This window comes from Peromyscus californicus, unplaced genomic scaffold (assembly GCF_007827085.1).
Source record: "Peromyscus californicus insignis strain IS unplaced genomic scaffold, ASM782708v3 Scaffold_19__1_contigs__length_69161282, whole genome shotgun sequence".
NCBI classification, from domain to species: Eukaryota; Metazoa; Chordata; class Mammalia; order Rodentia; family Cricetidae; genus Peromyscus; species Peromyscus californicus.
In genome coordinates, this window is record NW_026294491.1 from 4,607,171 (window position 1) to 4,623,690 (window position 16,520).

General features: G+C 49.4%; 1 protein-coding gene across 6 annotated transcripts in view; it reads left to right on the forward strand.

Moving 5' to 3' along the window:
- Positions 1-16,520, forward strand: part of Anks1a (ankyrin repeat and sterile alpha motif domain containing 1A) — a 166,472-nt gene that overhangs the window by 47,030 nt on the left and 102,922 nt on the right. For all 6 annotated transcript variants that reach the window (XM_052744378.1, XM_052744379.1, XM_052744380.1 and 3 more), the window contains exons 2-3: positions 14,159-14,239; positions 15,856-16,012. In XM_052744378.1, coding sequence (XP_052600338.1) covers positions 14,159-14,239; positions 15,856-16,012 — 238 coding nt within the window. The remainder of the gene's footprint in view (positions 1-14,158; positions 14,240-15,855; positions 16,013-16,520) is intronic.

Here is a 16,520-nt window from a genome sequence, read left to right on the forward strand (position 1 = left end):
GAAATGATGCATATTAGAATTTAGAACATGATGTCCTGGCCTTGAGTTACCACTGTTTTTGACCAGTCACTGTTAGCCATGTGTGCTCAGAGGCACAGGGATTGGCTGCTGACACAGACACAGCATGAGGTCGTTGTTGAAAGATTTACAACAAGCCCCCACGGTCAGGCGTGTCTGCCTATGCCTGGCGGATACTTCCGCCTAGCTAGGTCCAGGTCCAGATAGCCATTTCCGGGTCAGGGCATCTCGCGGGACCAAGATCCATGATGTCCCACTAGCCACGTAAGCGCGCAACGTGGCCATGTGATCTACGCGCTTGCGTGTAGTAATGACGCTGATCTGTCCACGCCCAGCCTTTAAAATCCGGCGCCATGTTCCCGGTTCCTTCTTCTTCTTCCTCCTTCTTCTCCACACACGTGTTTCCTGCAGGCCTGTTCACTCTCTGTCCCTTTACCTTTAATAAAACTCTTGTTAGCGGATTCTGTCGTGTTTCGTGGCATTTCCTTGCAGGGTAAGAACACAACGCAGCCGAAAAATGACGCTGATCTGTCCACGCCCAGCCTTTAAAATCCGGCGCCATGTTCCCGGAAATGGCTATCTGGACCTGGACCTAGCTAGGCGGAAGTATCCGCCAGGCATAGGCAGACACGCCTGACCGTGGGGGCTTGTTGTAAATCTTTCAGTTGTGGCATCCATACATTTGTAAGGTTTTCAGACGTTTTAGGAACTTACACTTAAGTCTCAAATTGTAGCTTGAGGTAGGTAGTGCACCAGAGGGAGTCATGTAGAGTTAACAAGTTGGGCAGAAAGCATCCAGGATAACCATGTGCCCTCCTTGAGGTGACGTCACACCACTGACCATGCTAAAATTTGTGTAATACAAATTCTTATTTTCCTATTTGGTGTGAAGATTGGAGTTGATTAGGTACCGGCTGTGACAGTCTGATCCACAGGGGAGTGTTGCCATCTTGTGTTTCTAGTACAAGGGGCACAGTCACTGAAGATGGAGTTTCTTTTTTTTTTTTTTTTTTTTGGTTTTTCGAGACAGGGTTTCTCTGTGTTAGCTTTGCGCCTTTCCTGAACTCACTTGGTAGTCCAGGCTGGCCTCGAACTCACAGAAATCCGCCTGGCTCTGCCTCCCGAGTGCTGGGATTAAAGGCGTGCGCCACCACCGCCCGGCCCTGAAGATGGAGTTTCTTTACCTGTCTAGCTCAACAGCCGTGATGGCCTCCCTCTGTTCTTGTATACGAAGCTTTATTTGGTTCCTTATGGTTGGGTCGTGACTAGTTACTTCCTGTAAATTTATAATCTGGAAGCAAAATAGCATTTGTAGGGACACCATCTCGTCAGGAAGCTGGTTTCCTCTTTAGCCATGTGACAACGTCTCTTACTCCTCCAATAGCAGATGTTACACACAGTGATGCTGCTTCAGGCAATGTCTGCCAAGCCTCGGCCATCCAAGCGGGGGTCACTTTTGAAAGATTCCAAGGCAAAGCACTGCACTTCTAAAAGCTGGATGAAGAATTTGACAGCAGAGCAGATTTGGAACACTGATTAAAGACAGATCTTAGAGTTCCTGAGACAGGGCCTGGGATTAAGCTAAATTTAAACACATTACAAATAGAAACAAAGAGAGTGAGAAAAACCTGGACTTGGTTAAAGCCAAATCCGGTTTTGTTGTTCCAAAGTAATTTGCCTTGTTCAGCTGTTTTCACTAACGGAAGTTACAGCTAGATGACTTACTAAATTATGGAGAAATAACTTCTTGAAAAATTAGTTTAAACAGAAGAGCTTAAGGCAGCAGAATTTGATCGGTATAACCTGTACAGCTATTTCAGAAATAATGACCATGTTTCTCTCCCAAACTGAATACAGCTAGTGTAATGGAAAGAACATTCCTGAAAAACAAGAAACCTGGCTTCCAGTGTGGCTCAACCATTTAAGAGCTGTGCCCGCTGTCCTCTGTGGCCATTCCCATCTGTAAAGACAAGACACTGGACAGGTGTTTTAGGTATCATGCAGGTCCCAGGGATAAGGAAATGAGTCTGAGCAGACTCCGCCCTTGAGGAGGCAGTGAAGACAAGGAAAGGTGGCCTTGGAGAGGCTGTGGGTAGAGTCGTCTGTGAAGGCTGGGGCCTCCCTTGTTAACTCAGCCTGGAAAGTGGGGTGACACTGTAGTGGGGCTTTGAAGGATTCTCAGATTTCAGAGTTTGAGGGGGAGAGAGCAGTGTGTGCAGATAGACACACAGCTGATCCCCAGGGTCTGCAGGAGGGTGGTGGGTGGTGCAGGGTTGGTGGTTCTTGTGTGGCAGGCTGAGGAGCTGTTCCACAGAGAGCAGCCTGGTAAGCTCTGAGCAGAACCTGCCTGGACGAGCCCTTGAGATAGTTACAACTTCTGTAGAGTGTGTGTTGCCTAGTCAAGGCAAGCTTGATCATTTTGGGGTGATTTCAAGACTAAGAAGGTGACTTTGAAAATGAAACTGTCTCAGGGAGGAGAGCATCTTGGGTTTGGACACTGTGCTGGTTTGAATGAAAATGACCCCTATAGGCCATAGGGAGTGGCGCTATTAGGAGGTGTGGCCTTGGAGTAGGTGTGGCTTTGTTGGAGGAAGTGTGTCACTGGGGGTGGGCTTTGAGATCTCAGATGCTCAAGCCAGACCCAGTGTCTCCCTCTCTTCCTGCTGCCTGCCAGTCTGGATGTAGAATTCTTAGCTCCTCTTCAGCACCATGTCTGCCTGCATGCCACCATGCTTCCTGCCGTGATATTAATGGACTGAACCTCTCAACTATAAGCCATCCCAGTTAAATGATTTCCTTTATAAGAGCTGCTGTGGTCATGGTGTCTCTTCACTGCAGTAGAACACTGACTAAGACAAGCACCCATGTTGACCTGCCATTCACCTCTCCTAACCTCAGCTGTCTCTCAGTTCCTGCAGGGCTTCTTAAGCCACTAGCCTTTGAACTCACTGACCCCTGTGGTCACCTCCCCTGTGGCTAAAGTCTCCAAAGCAAGTTATTTTCATGACTGCTGTGATTCAGGGACTTCAGAAGGACGGAGAGTGATTGATGTTCACCCTCCAGGGGCTGAAAATCAGGGGCCACAATGGCCCTTAAAAAGGCGCAGAAATGAATGTCCCTTGAGCCTTTTCTGTGCATACTCTGCCATGACTCTCGTAAGTGGAAGCCCATCTCTCTCTGGAATAGACCTGGCTTCTGTTATGGTGGGGTAGGAAGACAGGGAGGGATAGGTAGATATGACCTTCACTCCACATACAATCTGTCAACAGGGTGGAAGTGGGGGGGGGTGGAAAATTCCATAGGGGAGGCCTCTAGGTTAGGGGATAGAACTGATTAGCAGGATTCTGAAGATACAGTACAGACTTAGCTGTCCCGGGAGGGAGACCGGAAACTTGACCAGGTATCAGGGGCTCAGGAACTTTTTTTGTTTTGTTTTGTTTTTTTTTGTTTTTCGAGACAGGGTTTCTCTGTGTAGCTTTGCGCCTGTCCTGGAACTCACTTGGTAGCCCAGGCTGGCCTCGAACTCACAGAGATCCGCCTGACTCTGCTGGGATTAAAGGCGTGCGCCGCCGCCGCCGCCGCCGCCGCCGCCACTGCCGCCGCCACCACCTGGCGGGACTTTTAAGCTTAATTGGCAGGTTTATTCGTCAGCCATGATGAGCCTCTATAGGGCTCTAAGAAGGCTGACTGGACTCCAGTCAGTGAAGGGACCACAGTGCATGTTTTACTGCAAAAGTAATGCATGCCCAGAACTCGTCAGGGCTGACTGCTGTGCTGGCGTGAGATAAGGTCACTCTCCAGACGGAGGCAGGGCGCCTCCCCCTCCTGCGGCTGTACTGTTGCTTCGCGGCAGCACACGCTGGTCTCCTTCTTTACTCTGGACATGGTGTTTACACAGAATTGTAAACTGGAGTCACTTAAAATGTAAGTACTTCCATTTGAGCCTGCAGTTTTAGTTTCACATTATTGTTCCACTTACTCCACATAACAGCCTGGAGGGCTTCCTTGCCATTGTTCATGGGGATCTCAGTTATCAGATGAAAATCACCCTGCACTTGGCCGGAGACTCTGCAGCTTATGTGTCTATCCAGGCTCCCACTGGTTCCGTGTGGGTGTGAACAGTGACTCTAGACCCCTGACATCCCACTTAATAGCCACAGTCACAATCCTGCTTTAGTGTGTGGCCCTTTGAGAGATCAGGAAATACCTGGATGTCTGAAGGCCCTTGAGTCTGGTAATAACTTTTGACATGCTAGTCCTGTTTTCATGAGTTGTTTCTATAGTGAATATTGTTGTCATTTGAATTTCCTCCAAACAAGATTATTATCTTACTACCTTAAGATTGCATGGATCAGTTGATACCTTTCAGTATAGCATCGGTACTTCTTAGGTAAGGAAGTCAAAGTGGGATTCTGGAAATGTTAGTGGATCTTCAGTTAGACACCTTTTCATTTCCCTCTGGGACCCAGTCTGTGCCTGGGTGTTCATGGCTCTCACCCTCAGCACTCTGCACGGCTTTCCCATGACCCTGGGGAGAAACAAGAAGAGCAAGATGGGAGGAGAGATGTGCTGGGAGTTGAACCCCGGTCCTCTGGAAGAGCAGCCAGTGCCCTTAACCTCTGAGCCACCCCTCCAGCCTTCATTCTTAAAGAACTAAGGTGTTGAAGGTACTTTGTAAGGCACTTCACTGGCAATGAGAAGACAGTGGTAAACAACACTTACTTGAGTTTGCCCTGAACTGTTTGTGGCCTGGTGAAAGAGGCAATCAAATAATAAACAGCTCTGAAGTGAGATGGACGGTCTTGAGGGTGGCCAAGCACAAGGGCCCTGCTCTTTATGGGGCAGCCTGACTGGCCAGAGGAGGTGGTGTAGGTGCCCTGAGGAGTCACTTCTGCTCAGCCCTAGACAGGGGCTGACGAGTGTGACAGGGAGAGGAGAGGAGAGTAGGTGTTCCAGGAACTATAGAAACCTGTAAAGAATCTGGTGAAGGCCCTATTGCCCCGTCACTCTGGTATGCCTCTCCTTCCTAGTGAGATCCCAATCTACCACCACGTGTTCCTTCAGCAGGATGCCTCACATTGGCTGGGCGCGTTTCCTTTGCGGGGGTGGTGGTGGTGGTATCTTTTTAAATAAAACCCCAGAATAAAGCAGGAACCTTTCTCTCTGTCCTGCCCTCCTCACAGCTGAGCACTGGACGTTTGAGGGTCAGGAAGTATTTCTGAGAGAAGTTCAGCCAGATAAAGAGAAATGTCCCAAATCGTAGTGTGAGCCAGTGGGGAGAGGCGGCTTACACACACATGTTTATTTTTGAATCCTCATGGATCATCTTAATGCAGTAGGGGGTTTTGGCACTCACCCTGTGGGTGTGGTCCACAGGCTTCTCTGGCTTCCCTGCCCATCACCATCGACAAGCAGGGCACAGGGCACAGGGCACGATGCTTCACCTGCCTGGCTCAGTGTGTGATTTGTCTCCCCACACTGCCAACTGGAAAGAAGGTGCAGTACAGCATGGGTGTCACCTGTATGTCTGCCCGTTGGCCCGCCATCCCCCTCCGGGCTGTGTGTGGATTGTGTGTGTGCACAGGTGAAGTGCAGCACTGCCTTTCTTGCTGTGTCTCCCTCCGGAGGGAAAAGCCCTTCAGTGTTGGAGCTACCCGTTACGTGTCTGACACAAAACTCCCAGGTAACCAGACTTGTACATTTCAAAGTTGACGAGGGCTCCTCTAGCCGAGCAGGTTGCCCCAAGAGTCCTTAGTCCTCTGTTCTCATCTGGAACAGCGCCCGCTTCAGTCCCGTATTTTCTACTGCCCTTTCCTCCACAGCAGTAATTATTGCTGTGGTGGTCCTCCCTCTCCTCTCCCTCTCTCCCTCTCCCCCTCTCTCCCTCTCTTCCCCCTTCTGTGTGTATGCATACCTCCCTCTGTCACTGTCCACCTTAGATTTCGAGGCAGGGTCTCTCACTGAACCTGGAGCTCACTGATTTAGCCAGACTAACCGACAAGTGAGCCTCAGGGATCCCGTCTCCCACCTGCGATTAGCTTGCCGCCACGCCTGCCTTGTGCATGGGTGCTGGGAATCTGAGCTTGGTCCTCATGCTTGCAGAGCCTTCGCTCCAGCCTGCTTCTTCGTTCTCAAAGCGTGGCTGTCATTTAGTAGTCTGGGCTGTGGAGGAGAGGCTGCGGCTCCCTTCCTTGTCACTGTGTCCTGAAGATGTTACACTGGTGGTCAGTGTGGATTGTGCTACTGTGGCTGTCACAGTGGGTTATCTGCCGAGCCAGTTAGAATACAGTAATCCTGTTTTCTTCCTGTATAATTTATTAATGGCTTTTTGATTGTCTTGGTTTTCTGAGTTTACATCCAAAACCACTGACTCTACTTGTTAAAACCAGGCGGGTGTTTACACTGCTGTCACTGTCTCTGGTGGACATTCTGTTTCTGCAGTCTGAACCCCTGCCCCCCATGCTCCCCCTGGTTAATCTGAGCCCCTGGGCCTGCCTTCCTGATGCCTCTCTCCCCTTTTCTCAGTCTACCTGTGTTTGGTAGAGCAGCACATCCTCCAACTCTCTTCTCAAGAAGGTGTGGGAGGTCAAATTTGAGATCTTGGGTGTCTGTGAATGTCTTGCTCTGGGCGTTGACAATAGTGTGTCTGTTGGAGAGGTCTAAGGCGGGAATGATTTCACCTCAGAAGTTTGGAGGCATTGTTCTTGGACTTAGGGCTCCCAGAAATACTGAGAAGAAACTGCGTGTGTGAGCTGCCATTTTCTCTCTAGAGTCGTGGTAAGTGCTGTCTTATGTATTCAAAATTCAAAAACGTGGGTGAGTGGATGTGTGTCGCTGGGGATTGAATCGAGAGCGTCCGGCAGGCTGGAAAGCACCCCACCACCCAGCCTAGCCCTCCTGCCTTCTACACCTTTCTGCTGTCGTTTAGAGACAGGGTCTCAGTGTGCAGCCTCAGCTGGCTTGGAACTCGCTCTGTAGCCCAGGCTGGCCTCAAATGCAGAGATCTGCCTGCCTTGCCTCCTGAGTGCTGAGATTAAAGTATGTGACACTACTCCCGACCAGTTTCTTACTTTTTTTTTTTTCTTTTTTCTAGAACTCTGAGTCTTCTGATCTTGTCTTTCCTATTTCTGTCTTGGTTTTTCCTTGTGATTTATTCAGCTTTGTCGTTGGTACTTTATATTTTCAACTTTTGCAATCATTTCTAGTTTCCAAGAACTTTTCACTGGTTATTTCCTGTTTTTCTCCTGACCTGTGCCCGGGTGGTGTGACTTTTTAGGGGTTATTGGCTCCTTATCTATCTTCCCATACTGAAGGTTTCCTCAGTGCCCAGGATCCCTGGCTGTCATCTACTTGTGTAAGTCTGAGACTAAGAAGCTGATTGGACACTGTGCAAAGGCAAGAAGAGCTTGTCAGGAATACTCCTTATCATGATATAGGGTGATAGAGCCCCCAAATCAGCTTCTGCTGACCTTTACTCTGGAGTCATTGTGTCTCCAGGAAGGAATCTTGTAGTTTCCGGTTTGGGTTTGGAGAAGGCCAAGTGGGCCATGGGTCAGGATCCTATCCTTTGAGATGAAGGCTTTCTCTAGGAAGATGGCTCAGTGGCTAACATGAGACCTGAGTTCCGATTCCCAGCAACCACATAAAAGCTGGATGTGTTGGTGCATACCTGCAACTGGGGACTCGCTGTCCAACCAGCCTAGCTAGACCAATGGGTTCCAGGTTCAGGGAGAGACCCTGTCTCAAAACAGTAAGGTGGAGCACAAGGGAGATACCTGATGTGGGCCTCTGGTCTCCCTGTGCACATCCAAGTCCATGAACCTGTGCATATACACGCTCATGCATGTGTCCACACAACATGAAGTCTTTCATTCAGGACCTTTCCAGCAGCTCCTGGTATGCCTTCTGTGTGGGCCACCCTTCACATGCTGTTGAACATGTGTGTGAGTAACCCGTGCTCAGGACCCCGTTGGCCAGACCTGACTCACAGATGCAGTGCGTTGTGTTATATGTCCATTCTCCCTCTGCCCGGCAAGTGCAGTACCTGCAGGTGTGACTGTGCTGTGAGGGATAGGGACGGAGGCTTCGAGGCAAGGTTCGGAGCCAAAGGAGGGCACACCTGCGTGTTCTTCCTTGCCCTGTGCCAAGTTTTTAGAGGCCATCTCTAAACGTAGGTGCTTCCGAGGCATCGGACATGGCTGCTCCAACAGCATGTGGAAGCAATGAAATGGCCATGAACACACAATAGGCCCTCAACCCTACTGTTGTGAATCTGACTGAAGCTTCTAGAAGTTGTGAATGATGAAAGTCCTGGGAGACCATCGTGGAGTTAGAGATGTGTGAATAGTGGTGTGGAGTATTAAGTGGTTTAGGTGGTGCGTCTGCCATGTGAAGGTAAGTTTTGAGGCCAGAGCCTAGACCCTGAACCTATGTCTAAGGCTACCCCAAGGGTTGTTGTGACCCCACAGCTGCAGAGTTGTCTGGATTTGCCCTGCAGGTCGAACGCAGAAAGTGCGACTCTGCATAACCTTCCGATGGAGCCTTGTTTAGGAATCTTCTGGACTGGTTTTAGGTCCCCTCCCCACCCCCATTCTATTCTGTGCTGTGTTTGTGGGTGAGCAGCGTTCAGTCCTCACTGTTTGAGGACAGCTGCGGCAGGGAGGAAGATCAGGATTTGTAAATAGCTCTTTTCTTGAGCTGCCAAAAAGGAAGAACGTTGGGTGGAGAGGATGTCACTGCCATCCTGTCCAGAGCTACACTCCAAACAGGGAGATCACAGGTCTCCTTCAGTATTCGAGTTTGCTTGCTCTGTTCCCTGGACCCCGAAATCTCTAGATGGACCTTTTGAGGAGATGCTGGTCGAGGGAGGGGGCTGGAGAGGGCTGGGGGTGTGCCTTGTCATCATCATTTCGTCTAGTTTTGGGGAGTTTAATGTGGTGTAGGATGTCCAAACGTACTTGCCTCTGCAGTTGTGGAGGAGGAGGACCCTTGCTAAAATGAAGGGCAGCTTGACCCTGATTTTCGTAGGGACTGGCGCCTGGTAGGTTGCTAAGCTAGTGTGGCTGCATGATGCTGCCTTCCCAGCTCCTTCTCAGTGTTCCAGTAAGTCCTTCTCTGGAGGCGTGCCAAGAGCTGCCTCACCAGAGGTTCTCATCTCTCACTGATGTGGCTGTGGCTTGATTTTGGACTCTAACGGCTCTGTTTTATGCTGGAATCTCTTGCATGAGCACCGTCTCTTCCAGCTCTTCCAGGTCATTGCCTTTCCATCCTCTTCTTATCATCAAACACACTCAGGCAAGTTTGCTATTAAAAATGGCTAGGAGAGGTGAGCTGTAATTGCTGGTGGCTCCTCATTTGGGAGGTGCAGAGGGATCCAGACTTCACGTGGAGAGTGTCGGGATGTGCCTCTGGCTCACTGTAGTGAAGAAGAGCCCCGATGTCAGCTCACACAGATCCCACGCTCTTCACTTCCTCTTATTTCAGCTTTTAACTGACAAGCACAATGTGAGCGGATGTTTATGGTTTTTTGTTTTGTTTTGTTTTGTTTTTTGAGACTGAGTTTCTCTGTGTAGCTTTGTGCCTTTCCTGGAACTCACTCTGTAGCCCAGGCTAGCCTCGAACTCACAGAGATCCGCCTGGCTCTGCCTCCTGAGTGCTGTGTCAGTTTTGAAATGCACATGCCATGGAAGGACTTAAAGCTTCTGAGTTCCACTTCAGATTCTGCATTTAAATGAGTCTGTCTGGTGTTGGTAGTTGGCCCTTTTCACCCAGCACAGTGTCCTCCAGGTTCATTTATTCTGTTGTAAATGACAGATTTCCTCCTTTTTCTGGGCTGAATAGCATTCCACTTTCTTTTCCTGATCAACTGTTAATGGAGCCTCCTGTTGATTCTGTGCCTTGGCTTCTGTAGCGTGGTACCAAGCATGGAGTACGTGTGTGTCACCTGCACTCCCAGTTCATTGCTTTGGAGATGCTCCTACATAGCAGTGGGGTTGCTGGGTCCTGGGGAATTCTCACATTATTTCTAGTCCATATGGCTGTGCAAGTTTGCATCCTCGCCAGCAGTGTCAAGGGTGTCCTTACATCCTTCACTGCCCTACCTTTCTCCATTTTTGCAGTGGCTATTCTGCAGACACAAAACAATGCCACGTAGGTTTGGGTTTGCACTTTCTTAATAATTAGTGACACTGAACAGGTTTTTTTACTTACCTCTGGACCATTGGTGCGTCTTGTGTAGAATATCTTTACAGAGTTGGGAATAGCCTGTTTTCCTGCTCTTGGGAAGTAGAAGCAGAATGACCAAGAGTTCCAGCCGTTCTGGGCTGCGTGAGGCCCTGTCACAATGGTGAAGATGTGTTTTTGTGTCCTTTGCCCATCTTTAACTGTGTTTCTTTTCTGGCACTCAGTTGAGTCCGTGTGTGTCTCAGATGTTAGCTTCTTCTCAGGTCCATGACTGACAGGTGTTTCTTGCATTCCTTAGGCTCTTTCTCTGCTGCTTGTCTCCGTGGCTGCTCAGTCGGCTCTTCCATAACACTTCCTTCCTCGGGGTTCTGAGTCAGTACCGGGGCTTCCTGGAGAGGCCCACCACACACTCAGCCCCTTGTTAGGAACACCTTGGTGCTTTCGTTTCCCTGTATCGGTTCTCCCATGTAAAAGCCGTTGCTGTGAGAGCACATGGCTGCCCATGTTCTGAATGCCATGGTACAATACTGCATCAACATGGAAGTGTCTGGGCACCATTTGCAGTGCCCCAAGGTTACACTGAACAGTTCTTGGTGAGCACTCTTCTACTTCCACCCGTTTTCAGAGCATCTGTGTCCTGTGTGTTTGTAAAATGGGGTGCTTAGGTTTCAGTGAGGTCCTTTCACTTGCTGTCAGCACCAAGTCCCGACATACAAGCCCAGCTTTCCTTTTTTATTGTTAATGGCTGTGTCGTATTTCGTGTTGTGGGTACACCAGCATCCTGACTGCTTGTGCATTGGTGTGCTTGGGCTTCTGGAATCTTCTCTCCTGGTGAGGTGACCCTGTATAAGCATGTGCTTTGTGCACATGCACAAATGTTTCTCTTCAAGAGTTGCCTGGAAGTGAAGTTGCGGCTCCAAGCGAATGCTATTTTTGGTTTTGATAAATGCTGCCAGATTGTCTTCCCAAGGGGATTTACTAACTTAAACTCGTTCCCGTGGTGAACTGCTCTCACAAACACGTGAAAATCCCATTCGTTTTGGTTGATCAGATAGGTGGAAAGTCAGACATGATGGGTACACTTTGCATTCTCTTTGGCTGCATCAACATTCTACCTTTTAAGACTGTCTCCTAAAGGGCTGAGGGGTTGGTTCGGATCAGTGAAGTACCTGGGCATGCACTCATCAGGCGCTGTACTCAGTCCCCAGCACTGAATGACATGCAGTGGCGCGCGCACACACACACGCACACACACACACACACACACACACACACACACACACACACACACACACACACTGCCCCAGTGGGGAGGATTGATAGGCGGGTCACTGGGCTTGCTGGCCAGCCCTTCTGGTTTAATTGGTGAACTTCAGATCCTAGTGAGAGACCTTGCCTCAAGAGAAAAAGACAGCGCCCAAGGGAAACGTTGAAGGTTGGCCTCTGTGTCTCTCCTCTACGAATTTCTCAAAAAGCCAAATGTGTTGGTTTGTGTAATCCCAGTACTTGGGAGGTTGAGGCAGAGCGATTGTGAGTTTGAGGCCAACCTGGACTACATAATGAGAACCTGCCACCAGCACCCCCCCACCCCCCCAAAACAAAAGCAAAGGAAAAAAAAATCTCAATTTTGACAGTTAGGTGTCGAGAGCTGTCCTTACTTGCTAGGGCTGAATCGATCTGTGAGGTATAAGATTTTTTTTTTCCTGTCAGTTCATTAAACTTTGGGGGGGGGGGGGCGTGAAGTGGCTCAGCAGGTAGAGTGTTTGTCACCGAGCCCAGTGAGTGGGTTTGACCACCAGGAGGAGGGAGAGAAGCAACATCCAAAAGTTATCCTCCAACCTCCACAGGTGTGCTGTGGCTCACGGACCCCAGCCTCCAACGTAATGTAACATTTTTTTAAACTGTAAGATGGGGATGAAATGAAAAGTGTCTGATGAGTTCTCTGTTGCAGTGTCTTCATGAGCAAACCTGCCATGTGTGGTTCTGATCGCTGTGATACTGGCTGTGGTCCTTTCCCTGCCGTGTGTGACTCTGATCACTCTGGCTCTGGCTGTGGTCTTTTCCCTGCCCCATTCAGAGCAGGGGAGCTGGATGATGGACTGCTCTGCCTAGGCTGTAGTGATGGCACTTGTTTCTAAGATGTGCCTGGAGTGATACTTTTTCTAGCACCCAGGCTTGAAGGCTCTGTGCCCAGATGGTTTCACTGCTGAGCGCTGGTTCCCAAATAAAAAATCGAATAGGACTGGAGAGATGCTCAGTGGTTAAGAGCATCTGCTCCTGCAGAGGACCTGTGTTCAGTTCCCAGCACACATATGATGTCTCACAGCCATCCATAACTATAGTTCCAGGGAACCTGATAACTCTCCTCTGACCGCTGCAGACACCAGGAATACAGGTGATGCATAGATATACACACAAGCAAAACACCCATGCACATGCAAACAAATCTAAAACCATCAGCATAATGACTTTTTATATGAGTGGACAGCAGCCAAGCTGACTTCTGACCCCAACTGAGCACCGACACTACCCACTTACAGTGGCATTAAAAGGCAGAACCTTTGGGCTGGCCTCACAAACACAGATGTGGAAATTCAAGGATTGTGTTCCAAAGCAGACACCCCGCACAGTATGTACCAGCCAGGCTCTCACAGGTGGCAACAGATGAGGTCACTCCAAAACGAGAGCAGCTTAATATAGACACCGTGGCAACAGTGCGCTTGGGTCCTTGGACGTGAGAGCCAGTTATTTTTACGGACGCTGAAAATGCATTTTGATTAAACAACTCTCCCTGATAACATTTTTAAAAGGAAAGGGCGGGATGTAGCTCCCTGACAGAATGATTGCCTGGCAGCTTGAGTGAGGCCCTGGGCTTGATCCCCAAAACCACAAAAAATGAAATGTTAGAGGGGTGCTTCCAACCTTCAGTGCTGGCGGAATTAGAGACGAGCGAGGGCTTGACTTTGAGATGGGAGACAAGTCGGAATTAGGGCTTTGAGGGTTGAAGGAGGTGACATTGCTCTCCTCTACAGTGTTTCTCGTGGAGGTGAGACCTTCAAGCTGTAGATTCTGTCCGTGAGCATACAAACATCCACAGATAAGATGGAGTAGTTTATCCATCCACAGGAGGTTAACTCCAGGAATCCCTCGTGTAAAACGGTGTGTATCCACCTGATGTTATCCACAGACACACTCCCATGTGCTTGCAACCGCCTCTTGATTGATCTGATTACTACAGTGTGACTGCTATGCATATCTTTTCTTTTCTTTCGCTCTGTTTGAGACAGGGTATCTCTGTGTAGCTCTGGCTATCCTGGAACTCACTATAGAGACCAGGCTGGCCTCAAAAACATAGAGATCAACTTGCCTCTGGAGTGCTGGGATCAGAGGCATGGGCCACCACACCCAGCCTTATGCAAACAGGTTTTAGACTGTATTGTTTGGGTTATAATGATAAGAAAGGGAGCTGTGTATGTTCGGTAGAGGTGCATTTTTAATGCCCATTTCAACCCATAGTAGTTGAATTTGTGAATTCAGAATCTCCTTTCCTCTTAGCCAACTGTCTTTTTGAAGGAAGGGGACACAGTCTGGTTTGTGTCATCATGTATCCTGATGCATATTTGACACTGTCAGGTGCTACCTTGGTTCACTCACCAGAACAACGTGGTGCTCAGCACCCATGTCTGGCTGGGTGGTTTGGTTTTGTGCTGTTTGGGTGACATCTCTGTGAGTTGGGAGCCCTCAGAGTCCTAAGATCAAAACTGAGTAAGTGATGCAGCCCAGGTGAACTGGTCCTTGGGTTGACACTGTGGCCTTCTCATTAAGTTCCTTGCTCAGTAGGCCACTCTAGGTGCTAGGCACCACTGTCCAAAGTCTGTGGAAGCTTCTGGTTTGATTATCTACTACACCAGTACCCAGGTGTCTCTTCAGCCTTTGAATCTCTCTTTTTTCTTACCAGCATGTGGAGAGGGCCAAACGTGAACTGCGTCGATAGCACCGGCTACACCCCACTACACCACGCTGCTTTGAATGGCCACAGGTGAGCACCAGGGCCCCTCCCCTCCCCACCCTGCCCCACCCTAGAAAGATCTTTAGACAGAAGTGAATTTCACCCTTTCTCCTGATGATCCCTTCCTGTCTGGAGTGTTCCAGCATCACACAATGGTGGTAACTGTGAAGACCAGACTCGGGGCAGCCAGATCATAAAGATCCTGGCCCACAGGTGTCTGTCCCTGATGAACACGGGTTGGGGCGGGGGGTGAGAGGCTGGCTTTCTGTCCGGATAGCTGGCGCTCTTCCCTCATCAGAGCAGCTTTGTGGACACCGTGAACCCTTCCTAAAAGAGACAGAAAATACCTGTGTGGCCCACTTAACCCTCGTAAGTCTAAGGAGGTTATTAGAAGGTGAGTGTGGGAAGTTTTCTGGAGAAGATGAACTCCGGGGAGTTGAGAGTCATCAGTGGACAACATCAAGGGCTCGGTGCAGCACAGGCGCAGTCGTGGGCGTGGGGTGAGTTTGCTCAGCTGCGGAAGAACAGAAACAACGGGGAAGGAAAGACGGTGCTGGGAGTCGGAAGCAAAGTCCTAGGAAGAGGAGCTGTGTGGGGGTAGTTCTGGGGAGCAGGGACCAGGCGCTCCCCGATATTTTCCTGCCCTTTCTCTTTGGTGCTGACCTCATGCTTTGCCACTAACCCATACCCTCAGCCCTCAGTTTATACAAGCGAGGGACAGACCCCACACTACAGATTCTGTCACTCGCCCAATGTATGCCCACTTGATGGCTTGCTGCAGTACTGAACTCTTCTCAAGTTGAGTGTGGATACCGTTTCTTTTCTAAAATGACTTTCGAGCTAAAATCCGGGGCCGGCACAGTGGTTCCGAGGGTAAAGCCCGTGGTGCATGCCCGATGACCTGACTTTTATTCCTGGGACCCACATGGTAGATGTAGAGAATTGACTCCCTCCGTACGTGCTCCATGGCACGTGGGGGATGCACAAAGGAAGAGCAGAAAGAGATTGAGACCCTCTCAAGTGATGGGACAGTCCGGATTAAGGTGACCCCTCAGCTCAAAGGTGGCAGTTTACTAGCCTGTTTGTGTTCACAGGGAGGATTTTCTTTGGCCTTGTGTGCCTGGGGATAATTACACATTTGAATCTGCTTCATTAGCAATGTCACCTAGAAGAAAGCCAGAGTCTTCTTTTTGGAGCTCTGAGACGATGCTCTGTGCATCTGGCTTGTGTCTGTGACCTTGATTTTGCTCTGTCCCCTACAGCTCCCACATCCCCAAGGCACGGGACTAGGTAGTGAGGATGTCGCTTTGCCCTGTCTGACTGCCTTTGTGTAAATGCTGAATGCTGTTTAAACATCAAGAACTAGGGAGTGCTGCACACTTAGACAAGGGGTCCAGAGAGTATCAAAGTAGTGGGAAATAGATGGATCACCAAGAAAGGCTCACGGGAAGGTTAGTCGTTCGTTGTTCACGTGAGTCAGGCACCTAAAGCCACATCAGTGGCTGTGGGGCTTTAGAAGAAGATCTGGCAGTGAGCTCAGAGGAGGAGGTTAGCCACATGGAGAGGTGATGTCAGAGAGGACTCTGCAGTACACCCCTGGAAAGACCTCTGGTTCTGTAAGTTCATGCTGATTTTTTGCTTTCTAGGGATGTGGTTGAGGTTCTTCTGAGGAATGATGCGCTGACCAATGTTGCTGACTCGAAAGGCTGCTACCCGCTGCACTTGGCAGCATGGAAAGGAGACGCCCAGATAGTGCGCTTGCTCATCCACCAAGGGCCCTCGCACACCAGAGTCAACGAACAGGTCGGGAGAGAGACTGTCCGCCTCCCTCAGCTGTGGCCAGACTGCGCCTCCTTCAGTCCCGGGGCATATATAGCTCAGAACATACATAGTTCCTCCATTCCCTAGGCATGACCCCCTCATTACGAGTAGTGGGGAGATTGTGTTCTGGAGGATGCATTTTTGTTTTGTTTTGTTTTTCAAGCCAGGGTTTCTCTGTGTAGCCCTGGCTGTCCTGGAACTTGATCTGTAGACTCATGCTGTCCTTGAATTTAGAGATCCGCTGGGATCAAAAGCATGCACCACCATGCCAGGCCTGGAGGATACATTTTATATGCAGATTTGAACTAGAATTTTACACGTGCACAGATACATACATGCACAGTCTCACAGTATAAAATTTGATGCAAATCTTTTAAGATGATGTAGTTTCAAACTCAAGGGATTACATAATTACAATTTGTGCCTATGCCATCAACATGCAGCGCAATATTCCTGGTGTTTGTCAGTGCCCTGTGAGCTGTCTTGTTAT